The sequence below is a fragment of the Malurus melanocephalus genome, unplaced genomic scaffold, assembly GCF_030028575.1.
Source record: "Malurus melanocephalus ecotype Western Australia unplaced genomic scaffold, MMel_1.1 scaffold_37, whole genome shotgun sequence".
In the NCBI taxonomy this organism is placed as follows: domain Eukaryota; kingdom Metazoa; phylum Chordata; class Aves; order Passeriformes; family Maluridae; genus Malurus; species Malurus melanocephalus.
In genome coordinates, this window is record NW_026623269.1 from 3437750 (window position 1) to 3454677 (window position 16928).

The 16928-nt window shown below is 42.8% G+C and overlaps 1 protein-coding gene across 1 annotated transcript; it reads right to left on the bottom strand.

Annotated features, from left to right (window-relative positions):
• Positions 1–381: 381 nt before the first annotated feature.
• On the bottom strand, positions 382–14403 carry MFSD14A (major facilitator superfamily domain containing 14A). The gene is made up of 12 exons (XM_057364311.1): positions 14194–14403; positions 8862–8957; positions 7716–7778; positions 6997–7124; positions 5823–5937; positions 4500–4718; positions 4094–4207; positions 3590–3661; positions 3281–3393; positions 3029–3126; positions 2316–2479; positions 382–1710 (listed from the first exon to the last, which is right to left on the bottom strand). Exons 1-12 carry the CDS (start codon positions 14278–14280, stop codon positions 1504–1506), a joined length of 1476 nt encoding a protein of 491 aa, XP_057220294.1. The 5' UTR covers positions 14281–14403; the 3' UTR covers positions 382–1503.
• Between the last annotated feature and the right edge of the window lie 2525 nt (positions 14404–16928).

The window sequence follows — 16928 nt, forward strand, 5'->3', positions numbered from 1 at the left end:
CTCCTGTCTCCAGCTGTCCTTAGTGTCAATGACTGAAGTTGTGTTGGTCTCACACTGCAGAGGAGCTGCTGTCAAAGGCGTGTGGCAGCCTTCTGCTCTCCTGGGCCTCTTACACCAGAAGAGAAACACAAGGGTTGTTGGCTGCAGCTCCAGCCAGGCTGGCTGTGTGTAACTGGCTCGTTCCTTGGAGCCAGCTGCAGCCAGCCTCTACTGCTGGACACAGGGACCCTTCCACACTGCTCCAGGCTGCTTTAGCTAACACAGAAAGCTCYATGCTGGACCTCTACTCCAGATGACGTTTCCCACCTGCTGAAGGATAACACACATGCAACTACAACACTTCTCTTAAGGTTTGAAGAGACATTCACAATTATTTAAAAATTCATTAAAATATTCAACTTTATTAACAGTATATTTACATTTTTTTTCCTGCTCTTCGTCAACCATGGTGAATGTTCAAAGGTAAAAAAGCATTAAGCAATAACCACAAGATGAAAACATTTTAAACCTATACAATACTTTATACACAAATTTATACAAAGGAACACTTAAATAATACAACTCGACACAAAAATATACACTTTTAGAGAAATTCACATCAGTAATTGTATAAAGCTCTCTTCTGTACTAAGGGTCCCAAAAATTTAGGACTAAAACTTTAGCTCTGTAATGCAAAAGGGTTATTGTGAGTCCTCAAAGGCCACTATATAGCACACGGACAGATTCAAGGCTATCAGCTTATAGCGTTCAGTCTGTGTATTCAAGTTTTGAGGTCCTTGATGATTTGCAAACATCAGAAATAGAGTGGTTTAATAAACGGTACAGAGGAAAGCAGAGGTTTAGAGCCAGTATTAAAATTTGTAGGCCCAAAACACCCACTTCATATTTCAACAAGTGTTTGATACGACCGACCGTTTATTCAAAAATAGAAAGAGTAAATGCACTTACATAAAAATAACTTTTACTGTTCAGCAAGCGTGCTCATGTGATTTTTATATTAGTACAAACTTAAAAAAAACCTGCCAGGTGACTTTTAAAAGAAATGATACCAATTCACCTCCCTACTAAAGTACATTTACATTAAGGCTTTGAATCATCTGACCCAAGATTTTACAACATTAAAACAAATGGGTCCACATGGATGCCAGTCTGTCTCATTGAGACGTAGCATGACTAGAATTAAAGCTCACCACCTTAAGGAAACAGAAGGACACATGCTCATGCCTTGACTCTATTGTTTGTCTCTGAACTAGAATGTAAAGTTTAGCAGTAACAGTATTTTATGGCAAGAGACAAGTATGTAACAGTTTGTTTATAAAAGCAAATAAGTTTTTAGTTCAATGGCAACATCTTTGGAGAAAGTTCCTGTTTTAATTCCTACAGATTTCATGCAGAAAGATACTTCTTAAGATTACCTTAAGAAATTACATTTTGATGGAGTTGGAATGTGTATCCCAAACTGCTGATGAAAAAAGAGTCCAAAACGGTCTTCCTGGATTTTTGTCATACATTTGTATCTTGCAGTAATGGTTCTTTAGCTTCACCAGGAGCTTGTGGGCTGTGGGGATGGCCATGGCTGCCACAGTGTTTCTTCCAGTTGCCGGATCTTACATTTAGGTTTGTGTGTTCMGGAATAAACAAGGCAACAAGTAGTGCCAACAGCACAGAGCACGCTCCAAACAAAAATGGGGGTCCAGGAATGATAGAATTCTGAAAACAACAACAGTACCACCACAAAGTGTTAATGAGTATTTAGACATACATTAACAGCCTACAATTGCAAATTAGCCACTTTTAGGAGTGGGAAGAGCTGTTTCTTGATGCACTGGTGAATGCAGTGCAGGCTTTTAGAAGGAACGTGGAAGTGCTTTACATCCCAAGATTTAGGGCAAGGGAGCACATGGTTCCTATTAACACTGGCCAACTTCCTTTTCTAGTGCAAGTTCTTGCTGACTTTTCCCAACAAATTAATATCTGTTAGGAGCTAAAAAAAATAGAGAGCTTGATTAAAGGACAACAAAACAAAACCTACACCATTGGTATCTGTCCATCCTTCTCTCAAGGTATCTCACAAGGGTCACAATTATAAATTACTATCAGCTGTAGCTATTTGAAAGTTAAACTAGACCAGTGCAGGTAATTAAACACATCAGTTAAACAACCCTCCCCTAGAGGGAATTGGAAACCTCTTTCTGCACACTTCATTTACAGTCAGTGTGACAAAATGGAACACAGCATCAAATTCAAGAAGTGATGGGCATAGGAGCCCTTCCTAACAACTTCTTTTGGAAGCAGTAAGTAAGAAAGAAACGTACCTGTTGTAAATGGTATTGTGCAACCACACTACCTCCTGATGGTGATTCGGGCATGGGGAGTTCATTCAATTCAACGTGAAATATATAGAATATAAAACCATAAAGTGCTGGTCCCAGACCATTACAGAGTCCTCGAATTCCTGTAATCATCCCTTGAACAACACCTGGAAGAGTAAAATACATGTTCTTACCTATCTTTAGTTATATAATTAACTATTTCTAATTACATTACTGACTTCACCTTCAAACTGATGCAAGCAGGAAAGCTCTAAATGGTGTTGCATAAACAAGGGGCACAAAGAGCTGGTCGTTATCAGATTTGAGTGGTTTTTCCATCTGCCCCTAGCAGAGGGCAGTACCTGCCATGCTGAGCTGCTTCAGAGGGCAGGAGATGGAAATATCCCTGCTGTCACTGACACAGGAGAGAGAGCACTACAAGCAACAGCAGGGAACAGGAACAGTGCATTGCGTTTGCTGAATATTCTGCTACTGTAGGGACCTGTTGAAGGTCTTCCCTCTGCACCAGCAGTACGTGCTACACACACAGTGCAATTTCAAGCAACCTGGACTTAATCTGTGGTGCCCCTAAGCTCAGGTGTGTGGGCTGCCCTGCCAAGACTCAGCCTGGCTGACGAGCACTAAACCCAGACCCCAGTATGCTCGTCTGCACAATATTCCTTGACTAGAATTCCAAGAACCAGGACCAAACCTACCCTGCTGGTCGGCATCAGCAGTTCGTGAGACCAGGGCACTGACAGCTGGGAAAGTAATGCTGGACATGGCRGCCACAGCGCCTGCCGCCCACATCATCCTGCAAAACACACACTGGAGTGACTGCTCTGGGGCTGCAGCTCTGCTGGGGAGTGCAGACATGCTGGATTGGATACCTGCAATCACACCCTTTGGAGAAGGGATAAAATGCAGACCAACCCTGCAGCAGTCAGACTAAAGTGAAATGTGCCTACCATGGTTCCGATCCAAAGCCATACCAGGCCAGCTGCAGTATTTGAAATCCTAGGCCCAGCAGGATGGTGTTCTTATTTCCAATGGACCGCATCAATAAACTCAACACTATTGTCTAAAGAGAGGGCAAAAATAAACGAAGTCAGAAAAATAACATCTTATTCTCAATATTAAACACAGGTAAGTTGATGAGTTAATGAATTAATAAAACAACAAAAAAATGGAAAACATTTTATTCTCAGTGTCAAATACATGCAAATAAACATTCTTTTCCACTTGCCAAATCAATGATACCCAGAGCAGTAACTCACCTGTGCAATAATGGAAAGAATCCCAAGGACTGCGATAAATGCTGCAACACTTTCAGAAGAAAATCCCATTATCTATATTAAAAAAAGGGCAACTTGATTATTAACCATGTGAAGGTTAATAAGACCAGTACTATTCAGCTCTGAATCTCTTTTTTTCATTACATCAAGCAAGTAAATGAAAATAAAGGAGCATAAATAGAAAACAATTTAATTGCTCCCTCAAAAAATAAAACCAGTTTAACATAYTGAACCTTGTAGTCTGATAATAAAGCAAATTATTACAAAATACAAGTTGTTTTATTACTCATTCATCACTCCCCTTCTCTTTTTGTCTGTCTTAAAGAGAAAAACTGAACAGCAAGTGGACTTAAATCAGTTGCTGGAAGGTTCTAAATTATGTGAGCTATCTATACTTTCCATCCTGGTTCAGTAATGAAAACTGAAAACTTTCTTAAATCCTGTATATTTACTTTTGTTCAAATTCATACCAAAATGTTATGTTACCTGTCTGAGGTATAGGAAGAAGCTGGAATATTGGCCTGCCTCTGGGAGGTAGGAAAGAAAGACTGTTATGCAGATTAGCAGCACAATGGAGTCCTGGCCAACTTTCTTCAGGGACTACGGCAAGAAAAAAAGAATTACAAAACATTCCACCTTCAGTTTTCAAATGAATCCCTAGCTGGGCTCTGAAAAGCCTGACAATTAATGATGTTGTTATGTGACACCACCAAAGCATTTCCTGCGTGTTTAGCAAGATTGCTAGCAAAAGTGTCACCAGAGAAGCAAGGTCAAGCTTGAAGAAACTGAAGGCTTTGTTTTCCAAGCCTGAACTATAGTAAATTCCATCTTTTCGTGTCTCCAAAGCTCACTATCTACAAGGAACAAAATATTCCCCATTTAAGTATCTTACTGCAAAGGGGTCAGCCTGTTCCCACGAAATGGGTGCTCCCCAGGACGCTGGCCTCATCTTCTCTGGCAGCGATTCCGGTACAGCAACAAGGATAAAACAAATGTCCAACAAGGCTATTGCTGTAGCCAGCACCACAACCAGGCTGTCTCCRTACACTCGGCCAAGGTAGGCACCAATAGCAGGGCTGGTGACTAAACTTGCTGCAAAAGTTGCTGAAACCTGAAACAAACAACAGCTGGTAAGATTTTCAGTGAGACAAATCAGCAGTGTCATTACCCACATTTCCTCCTTTTCAGAAGTCTAACCATTTTAATCAGGTAGTGATTAAAGTAACCTTTTTCCTATGCCCATGTGGTAGCAGCTGTGTAWTTCAGATAACCACAATTTTCCAAGAAAAACTTTCTGATAACTGGACAGCAATGTGATACTCACAGCAGTCTTGCATGTACTGACATAATTAGGTTKAATTAGCTATAGATTCTGCCAATACATCTGGGAAGCAATGAGCTGTATTGAATCTTCATTAGTAGTGAAATAGGTAATGTCTGTTTAGAAAAAAAATCACTTGTATGAAGGGTGTATTAAATGTAATATGCTGGTTAATCCAACGCATTAGTTCTCAGTTAACCAGCTCGCCTTGTGAAAAATGTTACGTTAAAAACCGAACAAACATAAAACATGTTTCTCAACATATGTCAATCCCTGATGTGTACAGGCACGAAGAAACTATTTAGTTTTATATCCATTGCTTTCAGTTCATCCTGCTGAATGGTAATGGATTCTGTTACTAAAAACAACAAATTATTCTRCTAATCCATAAAAATATGAGGCTGTGAAGGCTCCTGGGACTTGGCAGGTTATCAGGAGATAATGGAGAAAAAGAGGTGAGTTGTAAGGACTTAGACAAGAAACTCAGCTATGTTTGTTCTGAACTGCAGCACCACAGTGATTGAAGACACAGGCAGGGGCAGTCAAGTATCACACAATGGTACTTCCAGAACAAAAGGTGAAATTTTTGAAAAGATGACAGAGTAGTACCAGTGATGGAATAACTAGAGCCCCTCAAATGACATCATTAAGACTGGTAACAGCCATTAAGACAGATGGGCAAGATAGCTTTTAACACAGTTGTGTTTTGTTTCATTTAAAAGCAGAATATTCAGGAGATACAAGACTGAATGACAGGAAAAATTAAACAGAAAAACCTGACTCCAAATTAAAATCAGCTTGCCATAGAAGAAACAAAAATGCTGCTTTGAAAAGCATTACACACTGAAGGGCTTAGTACTGAATACCACTGGAAAAGTGCCCCAAAATACATACCAAACCATAGGCCATGCTTCTCTCATGTTCTTGGGTTATGTCTGCTACATATGCAAAAACTACAGAAAACGTCACTGCAAAAACTCCAGACACGGAGATCACAGCAAAGTACCACCTAAGAACATGATAAAAAATAAAATGAGAACAGCTTAATAGAAACAAAAAGTCTATTCAATCCAAGTGCAGTTAAAGAGTAAATCACCTTGTCCAGCTTATCCTGACAATTTACTGAGATTATCTTGGATAAAACAAACATAAATGGGTCTCGATAGAGCTGTGTAACTCCTGTGTGCACCAAGTACAAACAGCATGATTTTGTAACATCTGCAAAAAGCTGCTTAGATTAAGTACTACTAGGAAACAAAGTGTTCAGCTAATAAATTCAACTRGTCTATGACCCAAAGCAAATTAGGAACTTAAATATTTTGAGAACCTGGTCATTGAACGACCTCAACATTAGCCATATCTTTATGCTATAGCCACTAGCACTTGGCATTTGAAACTTAGAAACAAGCTTCTTCTGAAAAGGGATGAGCAGCCTTTGTGACCAGAGAGAAAATGGGAAAGGCTGATGGAGCTACCTGAACAGCTGGCACTGTCCTGTCAGTGCAGGCTGTGCCACTGCTGCTCCACCCTCAGGAACAGCACACAGGAGGARCAAGCCCAGGGCTCTGACTCGTGCCCTACCTGGGCACTTAACAGGTCAATAACAGCATGAACACAACATGAAAGCTGGTGGATTTTAGAATTTGAGAAACAAAGGTGTAAAACTGCAGCAACATTGTAGTTTATAAATGATTACTTCACGCATCTGCATTATTTAAGGGTTTGATTTCAGAGTTGCTGGCTGGTATCTGAGTGAGAACTGTGATCACAATCCAGACYTGCACAGTTCACTGCACAGTTTTCTCCAGCTCTGGCAGATGTGCTGGAGCAGGATGTGGGCTTACAGCACACAGATCAAATCAGCAGCTACTGAAATTCTGACCAGGGCCTTTGGCCTCATGGCAGCTGCTTCAGGTTGACTGTTCCCCCAACTTTGAAAAGAAGTAATACAAAAGCCTCAACCTCCCATGAAGCACAAACAGCATTTTATTAATAATGCTACAAACATAAGCATTAGATAGAAACCTTGAAAAGCAACAGCCAATCTGGTGTGAAACAATTTACTAACCATGGGCTGATCTTCATTAGTGGTATTGGTGCACAGGTGAAAAATACTGTTAGCAGCAAGAAGGACTTTCGTCCCCACACATCAGACAGGGCACCTATGAGTGGGGCACTGAGAAATGACAATAAGCCCTAGGTGAAACAAAATATTTGAAGTTAGAACTAAGTGGTGAAACTTGTGATAGCTGACCACACCACAGTCTGAGAGCAGACCAGGCTCTAGTTTGATCCAGGTCAATGGCTACAGTGCAATGYACCAAAAGCAATGTGGCCAGGCATCACTGATCTTCTATCTGAGACTTGTTACTTCAGAACTACACAAAATTCAAAATGTAGAAGATCCAGTCATACTAGCAGTTTCACAAACTGTGTTTTATAGTCTTATCCATTTAGAGTTCACATAAATGTAGGTAACTGAAAAYACCCAACTGGAGCAACAAGCTTCAAGTAAAAGTATTATCAGTTTTTAGTACCATATGCATTGTTTGGGATTAATCAACCATCTTTTTATTTGCTGAACCCAAACAGTAGMTACAGACTGAGAAATACCTTACTAGATGTAAAAAGATGTACATTTGGCCTTTCAGCAGTGATTTATTCCCATTTAATTTATACTGTGAAAGCTGTACTGAAAAACCTCTTGACTATTTCTCTCAGTTGGCAGTTCTATATTCCTCCCACCATTCACTTAAAATTGTACTTGTGATTAACATGTCAGCTTACCTTTACTCCTTGAATTAGACCATTCATTAGAAATGTATGTTTTGGGAAGGTTTCATGTAAAACCTGGAGAAGAAATATGAATACTGTCATTTACACAATATCAACTACAAATATTTCTCACGAAACATCCAACTTTATGATGCACAGTAGTTCCTTTAGTTTCATAGAATACAGAGGGRAAAAAAAGAAAAAAGGCAAACCACAAATAATATGACTGATCTTTAATTTGCCTGGAAGGCAATTTGAGATCTCAGWGCCTGAAATCTAAATAAACCACAGAGGACCTAGAAAATTATCTCAGACCAGACTGTCCACATTATGGTGTCATCTGTCAGGGACTGGAGAGAGAGAGAGAGAGAGAAGAGAAATCACCATCCTGAAGTGGCTCTCAGTTTGGTGAGCAGAACCCAGAAATGCAGAGATCTCAGTCTGATTTGTGTTAGATCACTCAGTGATGATGTGCATTCAGTTTATACCCAAGAGACTCTTCATGGGTAACATCAGCTTTCAGAGCAGCTCCAAGACTGCATTTTAAGTCAAGTTTGCTTGGGAGATTTTTAAGCCTTCACTCCTTTTAATTTGTCAGCATATATCACTCACAAATTAAAACCAAATTAAAACCAGCAACTAAATGAGAAAGTACTTCAGTACAAGCACATTGGCATGACTGTCTCACTAATCACAGGGATGCTCTGACTGGTGTAACAGGGTCTGAGCTCTGAAGCTTGTGCTTAAAACATAAGCAAGTCAGCAAAGACCTCCCTACCTACACRAACGTTTGCACAATGTTACCACGATTTGAAGTGTGTTTTTGTCATTAGATTTGTAATGTGCCAATGTTTGATGGCATCCTGAAAGGAAAGATAATTTCATTACCACCTTACTGGTTTTAATCAGAAAATATTTACATGCAAGCTTCAGTGTTAGTAGGCTTGCATGTAAACAGCTATGCTACACTATTACACGGCTGTAATGGAATAATTGAAATTTCTGATACCACTAAAAATTAAGAATTTTTCACTTGCACAACAGAGCAGCTCAGTGATAYGTAATTTTCATTTAATGTAATTYAGAAGATGCTTAGCACMTTTGCAGTAATTGTCCCACCTCCCATACAGCAAGAGAAAGCCTCCGAGGACCACTTACCACTAGAGTGGGAGCTGTCAGGAGTCCCCAAGCAAAAAACTCCAAGAAGATCACAATAACAGCRTGGTAAACACTAGGTGAGCCTATTCCTTGAGGCTAAAACAGGAGAAAAGAGAGGTGATTAAAACATCTGATCATTAATCAGTCACRAGAAACGCATCTGAACACTATCAACAGAAGGATTAACAATGAAACAGGACTCCAAACTTGGGAATAGTTACCCAAGCTAACTGGTATGGAGTGAAATTCCTTTTTTTAACCCTTTGATGCTACTGCCCTGAAATGTCCTACCCTTACTCTGCAGCATCCTTCACTGCCATCTCAAAAAATAAACCACTTACACTGCCATTCTGGGAAACAAGGATGCAACAGAGGAAACAGACTCTTCTTCAGAAAATAAGTTTGTTTTCCTTGAGCTGTGCTTAATTTTACACAAAGCTGCATGGAACTAAGCTTTCATGGTTTCAAAATATGGCAGTGTTCACACTCAGCTATCCCCAAGTCTCACTACCGGGTCTATCAAACAGCTTTTCTGTTACTAAAAGGCACCCCACACAAAACACAGCTCCAAACCAGGAAAGAAACTAAAACAATGAACACCAAAAGCAAATCTCAGGAACAGCACTGATCACTTCCCAAATACTGAGGTGCAGACCTATTAGTCACAGTGTGCTTCAAATGCAGGAAGACATGCAGATAAAAGATTTGACAAAAGGAACTTGAAGAGAACTTCAAGAGCATAGGTAGGACAACCTGCTCATCTCGTAGACTCTGTAAATGTGGTCAAACAACATGCCACCATTCAACATTTGCAAATTAAGGATAGGGTTCACTAATTATTTTCATTTGAAAGCAGTATGAATAACTCCTCAGAAATGTCATATGCATTCTTTCAACTTAGAAGTGCTGCCTTAACATCYACTTTGCCAGCTTTGTGCAAAGGTGAGTTACTAACAGAGTGGCCCTGATGTGWTCTGACCTGGCATTTACACTGAACACGCACAGGCCAAGGACCTCGGCTGCTTCCCARGAAGGTTCAGAGGGATTTYATCAATGTGTATAAGTAGCTGATAGAAGAATAAARACAAGAGCCAAACTCTTCCCAGAGGTGTCAGTGACAATGTGTTTTCAGCACACACTGAAATACAAGAAATTATACTTGTATACCTCAAAAACCTCAAAAAAGCAACYCCCTTTGCAAAAGGCTGGTCAGTGAAGTGTGGAGTTCCCATCCTCCAAACCCCACTACACACAGCCGTGAGCAAACCATTCCAGGTGACCCTGTCTGGGGTAAGAGATGGGTAGTTGGATTGGAGATGTTGGAGGTGCCTTCCAGCCTCAAATACTACACAATTTTAAGTTGCAGATCAGTAACACTGGAGTCTTACTTTCATTAGGAGATTTATGTGAGCCATACCTAGATTCCAACATTTCCAGCTTATTGAACAAATGTAGGAAAATATGTACAGAAAACCTCACTGCCTTCTCACCCCTATTGTTAGAAAAGATCACAATTTTCAAAAATAACCATATCAATCTGTAAAAGGTGAATTACAAAAGTAYCTCAGCACTGTGCTATTTTTCTTTCCCAAACCCTCTTCAGTAAATATACATATACCACACAGATATTTCTGCTATTTTTTAGCCTACTCTCCTAAAGAGGTAAATTAATTCTTTGAAGGTACAGAAAGTGGCTATAATTATCTTCTCTTCCCACAATTCCTTTCCCTTTCCACCCACAATCCTCATTTTAGTTTTTGGTTAAAAATGTATTCAGCTCTGCACAAACAGTAAGCATCAATGTTAGCTGTTTGACTCAGTCAAATCAGGTTCATTCTGATAGCCCCCAGATTCCTGTCATGTTGCTGGCTCGTGACTCCCCAGGGCAYGACAGAGTGAGGGAGGTGTCACAAACCATCCCACCCCTCCCAGCATGGGGATCAAGAGCACATCCATTCAYAGCAAATACGAGCTCAAAGGCCATCTGTCTTCATGCTGCCCTTGTCCAGCTCCAGGCAGCTCCGAGACCACATGCACAAAGCGAAACAGCAGAATGAAAGCAGTGGCTGYTCTGCACAGGGGAACTGCTGGGTGACTTTGAAGGTCTCAGGGCACYGGTGACTGCTGCCCTCTGCCATGTCATCCAGCTGTAGACGACACCAACAGAGCTTTCTAACACACTGGCAGAAACAAACAGAAGTGACATTTAGAGCACTAGGGTTCAATTTCCTTGGTTTCTTGGCACTAGCGCTCACTTATGACAGGTACTGTTATTTGTTCTTATCTACAAAAAAAGAAGTTATTTAGTCACATTTAGATCATCACCTCTATAGCCATTTTTAAAGGTGGCTGAAACCATCAAGCAGCAAAGATGCTTCTGAGGTGAAAGAGAAGGGGAAGAAGATGAATAAGCAGTTACATTGCAGTGCATTAAAACACATTATAARCATAAAGTCCCTAAGGTTTCAGCACCATTTTGATGCACCCTCCTGCCCCAACAGGTATGGTGCAGSTGCTGGTTGTTCAGCCCTGCCCTACTCYACAAACCCRCCTCCTGTGCTTTCCAAATGGGCTAACACTGTGTAATGCAATGGCCTCAATGCAGCTCAATCAGAAGGYCCTACAWCTGCAGAGAAAAGATACAGAGCCCTTGTGAGAACCAGCTGGAACTGTGATGTTCCAATCAGAGTAACAGCAACCTTTCAAAGTTACCAGCAGCCAGAGCAGAGCGTATTTATGYCGGGCTAAACCTGCAGCAGACATAGGGCTCCAAGAATGCCCTTTCCTCTGGTCATAGRGAAGGTGTCTTTAATCAAACTGTACTATCGGTCATGCCAGTGATAAAAAGYATACATAGCAGGCACACACAGATATCTGACAACAACAGAATAACTATCAAAGAAACAAAGGCATCATGTGTAAGACCACAGCTGCTGCTCCTTTGCTGGAAAGGAAAATGCACCAAATGAAGTCCTAATCTCTGATTCATTTCATGACTGCATCAAAAATGCATCACCATATTTAAGAGGAATACATAAAGAAAGGAAAAATCAAAATCATTGGGGGAAAAAAGTGTCAAAAAAGAGAAGTTGTGGCTGTCCCATCCCTGGAAGTGGTTAGTGCCTGACTGGATGGAATTTTGAGCAACCTGGTCTRTGGAAGATGTCCCTTCTCATGGCAGGGGGCTGGAAATACATGATCCTTAAGGTCCCTTCCAACCCAAACCATTTATGATTCTATGWAACCACTTCACTACAGTACACACACCATCACATATATTTTTCTGTGATAGAGCTACTAAAGCTGCAAATAGAAAAGCACAAAAATACCACCATGCAGCAACCCAACCTCGTGCACCACCCACTGCCTTTTCAAGGGGACCCAGCAGAAACTGTAGTGGGAGGAGAGGCTTTGCAGAAACAATGGGAGGGTTTTCCTTTTTGCTTGTTTGCGTTTTTTTTTGGTTCGCCATCAGAAACTCTTTCTGCTTGTGCCACTGCCTCATTAACCATATGTACATTCTTTCTGATTCACACAATTTTCTCTGATGTCAAACAGTTCCACCAATGAGGCTGGAAAGTGTATACAGAGATGATTGATTAATTACTGGTTTGCCAGTGGGAGATGTTCAAGACACGGGGCCGTTTTCAGGTACCTRTTTCCCACAATGTCACACACCATGCTGGGTAATGAACAAAGCAGCTGATGACACTGAGCACTGAAGGCTAACAACATTTCAGCAAATATTAAAATAAAATTCCACACATAAAGTTTCTGCTGTCACTATAAAGAACAGTGCTATATCAGACTCCATAACTTAAAAAAAATATTTAAAACAAAGAAATTTCCAAACACTTATTTGAAGGCAGAAAGTATTACAGGCTGAACCTCATGTTGCCTAACAACAATCTACACACCTTCATCTAATGTTTATGGTCYATTTTTCCAGTGTTTTCGAAAAACTAAATTAATACAGTACTCACGGGAATTTGCACTCAGCTTTTCAAACTAGAGGGAGGCATTGAATGCTGTACTACAAGTATCACCCAATGCAATTAATTGTAACATACTTTCTCCTCTCSTGGCAAGAAAGTTGAAGTTGAGAGGTTAAGGACATCTGGAAACACATTGTATCTTAATCAATGACACTCCAGAGAGAAATTATGAAGCACCACGTCCCTTGAGTAACAATATTTACGCTGCTTGTACAACTCATTCCAAAATACTTGCATTTAACATTTGTACAAGATAATCTCACAAATTTCTGTCTTTACAAAGAGAATGAACACATCCTGGGAAAAAACAACAATCATCACGGGAATTCRTTTTGCTTCATAACAGTTAAGTTAATCTAGAGAACTGGCCATTTCAATGAACAAGTATAGTAACTCTGACACCTGCCTCTTCTCCATTATTGTTCCAAAAAGACAAACTGAACGACTAGCAGCAATTTAGTCTGTCAAGATGTCTCCTTATTTGAAATAATGGCACCGTATTTAGAACGGGGCACATCGAAGCCACAGTGYTGCACAGTGGAAAAAATCCAGGGGCAATGACACACTGGAAGTAATGGCACTCATCAATACAAAAAAAAAACCAACCAAAAAGGTACCCAAAGCAAATCCAAGCTCCAGCAGCCAAAACACGTAACAACTTYCTTTCTTTTTAAAATATATGTATTTAAGAGGAAGCAAAATTGTGGGAGGAACTGCAAAACCTTTTTTCCAGGGGCCCTCTGCGGCACTTGTCAGGCGCTGGCGTCTGTCCCCCTGGCGGGCCCGTTCTGTCTGACCGGGAACGGGTGGGACAGCAGTCCCCGCCCCCGCCGGCAGCCCCGCACCCGAGCCGCGCTCCGCGCTCTGCCCGCACGGTGCCGGCCCCGCGCTGCCCCCGCAGCCGCCGCTCACGGGAACCGCGCTCTGCGAGGGCGGGCTCGGACACGCTCCGCTCGCCTCGGGCGGCCCTAACGACTCGCCGTGCCCCAGGCCCAGCGTCTGAGGCCGCACTCGCTCCTGCGCCCCAAAACCCGGCCCACGCCGAGGAACAAACAGCATTTACGGGCGGAGCCAAGCAGCCTGACACATTCACAGGTGTTCCACGGGCAGCCGGCCCGCGGACACCGGCCTSAGCTGCCGATCGCTACCATCGGGGCTGCGGCGGCCGTGAGGGCACCGCGACCGACACAGGCGCGGCCGCCCGAGGGCCGCGGGCCCACCGACCCCCGCCGGACCGGGCCCTGCCCGCCCGGGGCCTGTCCCCGCACCGCGGCGGAGCCTGCGGCCCTCCGGCACCGCCAGCCGACCCCCGGGCCGCCCCGCGCCCCCGGCCTCACCGTCCCGCCGTCCTTAATGATRATCTTCTTGGCCAGCATGATGCTGCGGTTCACGGCGCGCTTCTTCTTCTTCCCCGCCTGAGTCATTTTACCATCGCACCCCGGGGGGCGGCACCAGCGGCCCCTCCCGGCTCCTTCGGGCCTCGGCTCCCTCCGTCCCTCCGGCGCGGCCGCCGCCACCCCTCACGCGCCCGCCGCCATCTTGCGCAGCCCCACCGCGCGCGCAGCCGGCGCTGCGCATCACGCGATCGCGCCATTGGCCGCGCGCCGCTCACGTGCGCGGGAGGCCCCGCCCCCCCAGGAAGTGCGGGGCTGGCACTGGAAAGCAGACAGGGAGCGCCGCTGCCACAGCCTGGCCCCGAACGGCCTCCGCGCCCGGCACCGCCAGCCTGCCGGCACCACGGGCTGAAAAACGCGACCGCGGCCCCGCCCCCTGCTCATCAGCATCCCCCGTCCCTCCCCCGCACCGAAACAGCCGGCCCCGCTTCCTCCCTCCTGGTGCTGCTGAGGCGCCCGCCAAAAAGGGGCAAAGGAAGGCAGTTCGTAYGGGATATACCTGACATTCCTGGCGCCAGAGTACACAAACACAGAATCCACCCTAAAGAAACAGACATTCTTACTTACTATCAAGTTTTAGTTTTTGAAAGCTCCAACACTCTGAAGCGGGCAGGTCATCCCAGGTTCTGGTTTATAAGATCGCCCGCAGATAATAGGATAACAGGGATCAGCTTCCCCTTGGCAGCATGCCAATTTGTRGAGAAAATATTTTAGAAAATGTACTGGCATTATTCGGCTTTCTGTGGCTTATAAATTCCTCCAYTGCTGATGTCTGGCATCACTAAAGAGTAGCAACTGTCCATCCTGTACCATTACATTCACGATATCAGATACAAGTCTCCATGGCTGTATCTACGTCTCAGTCTTTGCTCTAGGTTCTTAGTCTTCCCTCTTTCTGCCTTCTCGCTGCCCATCCCCAGCTCCTGCGACATCCGTTTCCCCCAAAACCTCAGCTAYACATGAACAGCTTTCTGTCCCTACCAAGGGTGGAACCTCATCCTGAGGTACAGACCGGCACTGCAGTTCCCACCGTRGAACCAAAAGGGTGTCAATCACTCACCACTTAAGATCGTGTGAGCTTAAGTTAAACCCTTAGCCTTAASATCAAGCACCTCTTATCTCATCATAATGCACCTTTAAAGGAATTTAGAACTTGCCGAGGCACAGCCCTACTCAGATCTAGCCACTGAGAGACAAAGACAAGCAGACTTCAGCTCATGAAACGAAGTGTGGATCTAGCGGGTCTGGAAAGTGCTGTTAACAGTCATTTGCTACAAGTCTTACAGCGTCCCATGAAGTACATGACAATTCTGTCCCACTTCTACTTGAAAAGGAGAGGAGTCCTAAAACGTTGGTACAGTTTCAAGTCTGTTCCTCAGAGTGTTATTAGATTTTGGTGGGAAAGACACACAGATGTGTATGTGACATGTAAGGGACTCATGTAAAAAACAACACAACTACACAGTATCAGCAAAGTAATTTGGTAACTGGGCTGACAAGACAGTTGGTTTTCTGTCCACACCTTCATATTAGACCAACACCTGTTATCAGTGTCATTACCTCAAAATAAATGCATTTAAGTATCAAGTTTGCTCATGTAGACAGAGCAGATRATTCAAATAATGAGAATGTAGAATAAACTTACTTTTGCTGTCATGAATTTCAGCCAGCTACACGTTTTCAAAATCAAACTCGCACTTACCTACACAAGTCCTGTCCTGACAGAATCGGATCTAACATTATTTAACTTATATATTAATGTAACACTAACCTTAATATTTAACATTATTTAATATAAACTCCTGAAGAAGAGAAAAAAGAATTGTCTGTTACATCTAAACACATGCAGTGTTCAACCCTCTATACTAAGTAAATGCATACTGCTACCTGCCATCTGTAGCAGACATCACCATCATTTCGGAAGTGGGATGAAAAAGGAGAGTACTTATCTCCCTAGGGGGATTCCAAGGCACAGGCAGATGATGGTTTCACTGGTTTCAGATAAGACTCCTCTGGCAGTGCTTTTATACCACACTGGAAGAACACTGTCCACTGCAACCAAGTATTCTGAACCAGCTACACTCYTTTGTTTAGATGATGAATAATTAATTAGTTACCAAATGGCATAAAATTTTTCAGTTTAAATTACGTTGCATGTGAACATTAAGAGTACGGCAAAATTGACAAAAGGCATAGATAAAAATGAAGTGCCCTGAAAACTGCTGGCGAAATGACCCAGTTTGATTACATGTATCTTCAGAAAGGGCAGAGAAACACGCCATCATCYAGAGCAAAGTGTTTGTGRRMTGTGCTCAGCTCTTTGAYATACTGYACATTATAGCTATACACAGCTCCTTCCAGGATTACAGTGTTTCACAATCACACCCCACATGGTAACGATATTGATACCCAGGTGCACCTCACCACCCTCGGGTCAGGAGAGATCTGGGTTTTCACACCGGAAGAACACAGAGTGTCACAAGAACACTGCCCTTGAATGTGATTCACAAGAAGTCATGACAGTGGTCAAAAAATAAGCATGTCTCAGTCAAAATGAAACTGCTGAAAAGTTCAGTGAGATGGATGTTAAAAGATACCATTAACAAACATCTTACAACAGCCTTCTAGAATTTGGAGAAAATTATGCTAAAATTATATTCKGAAATTATRTTAAACAT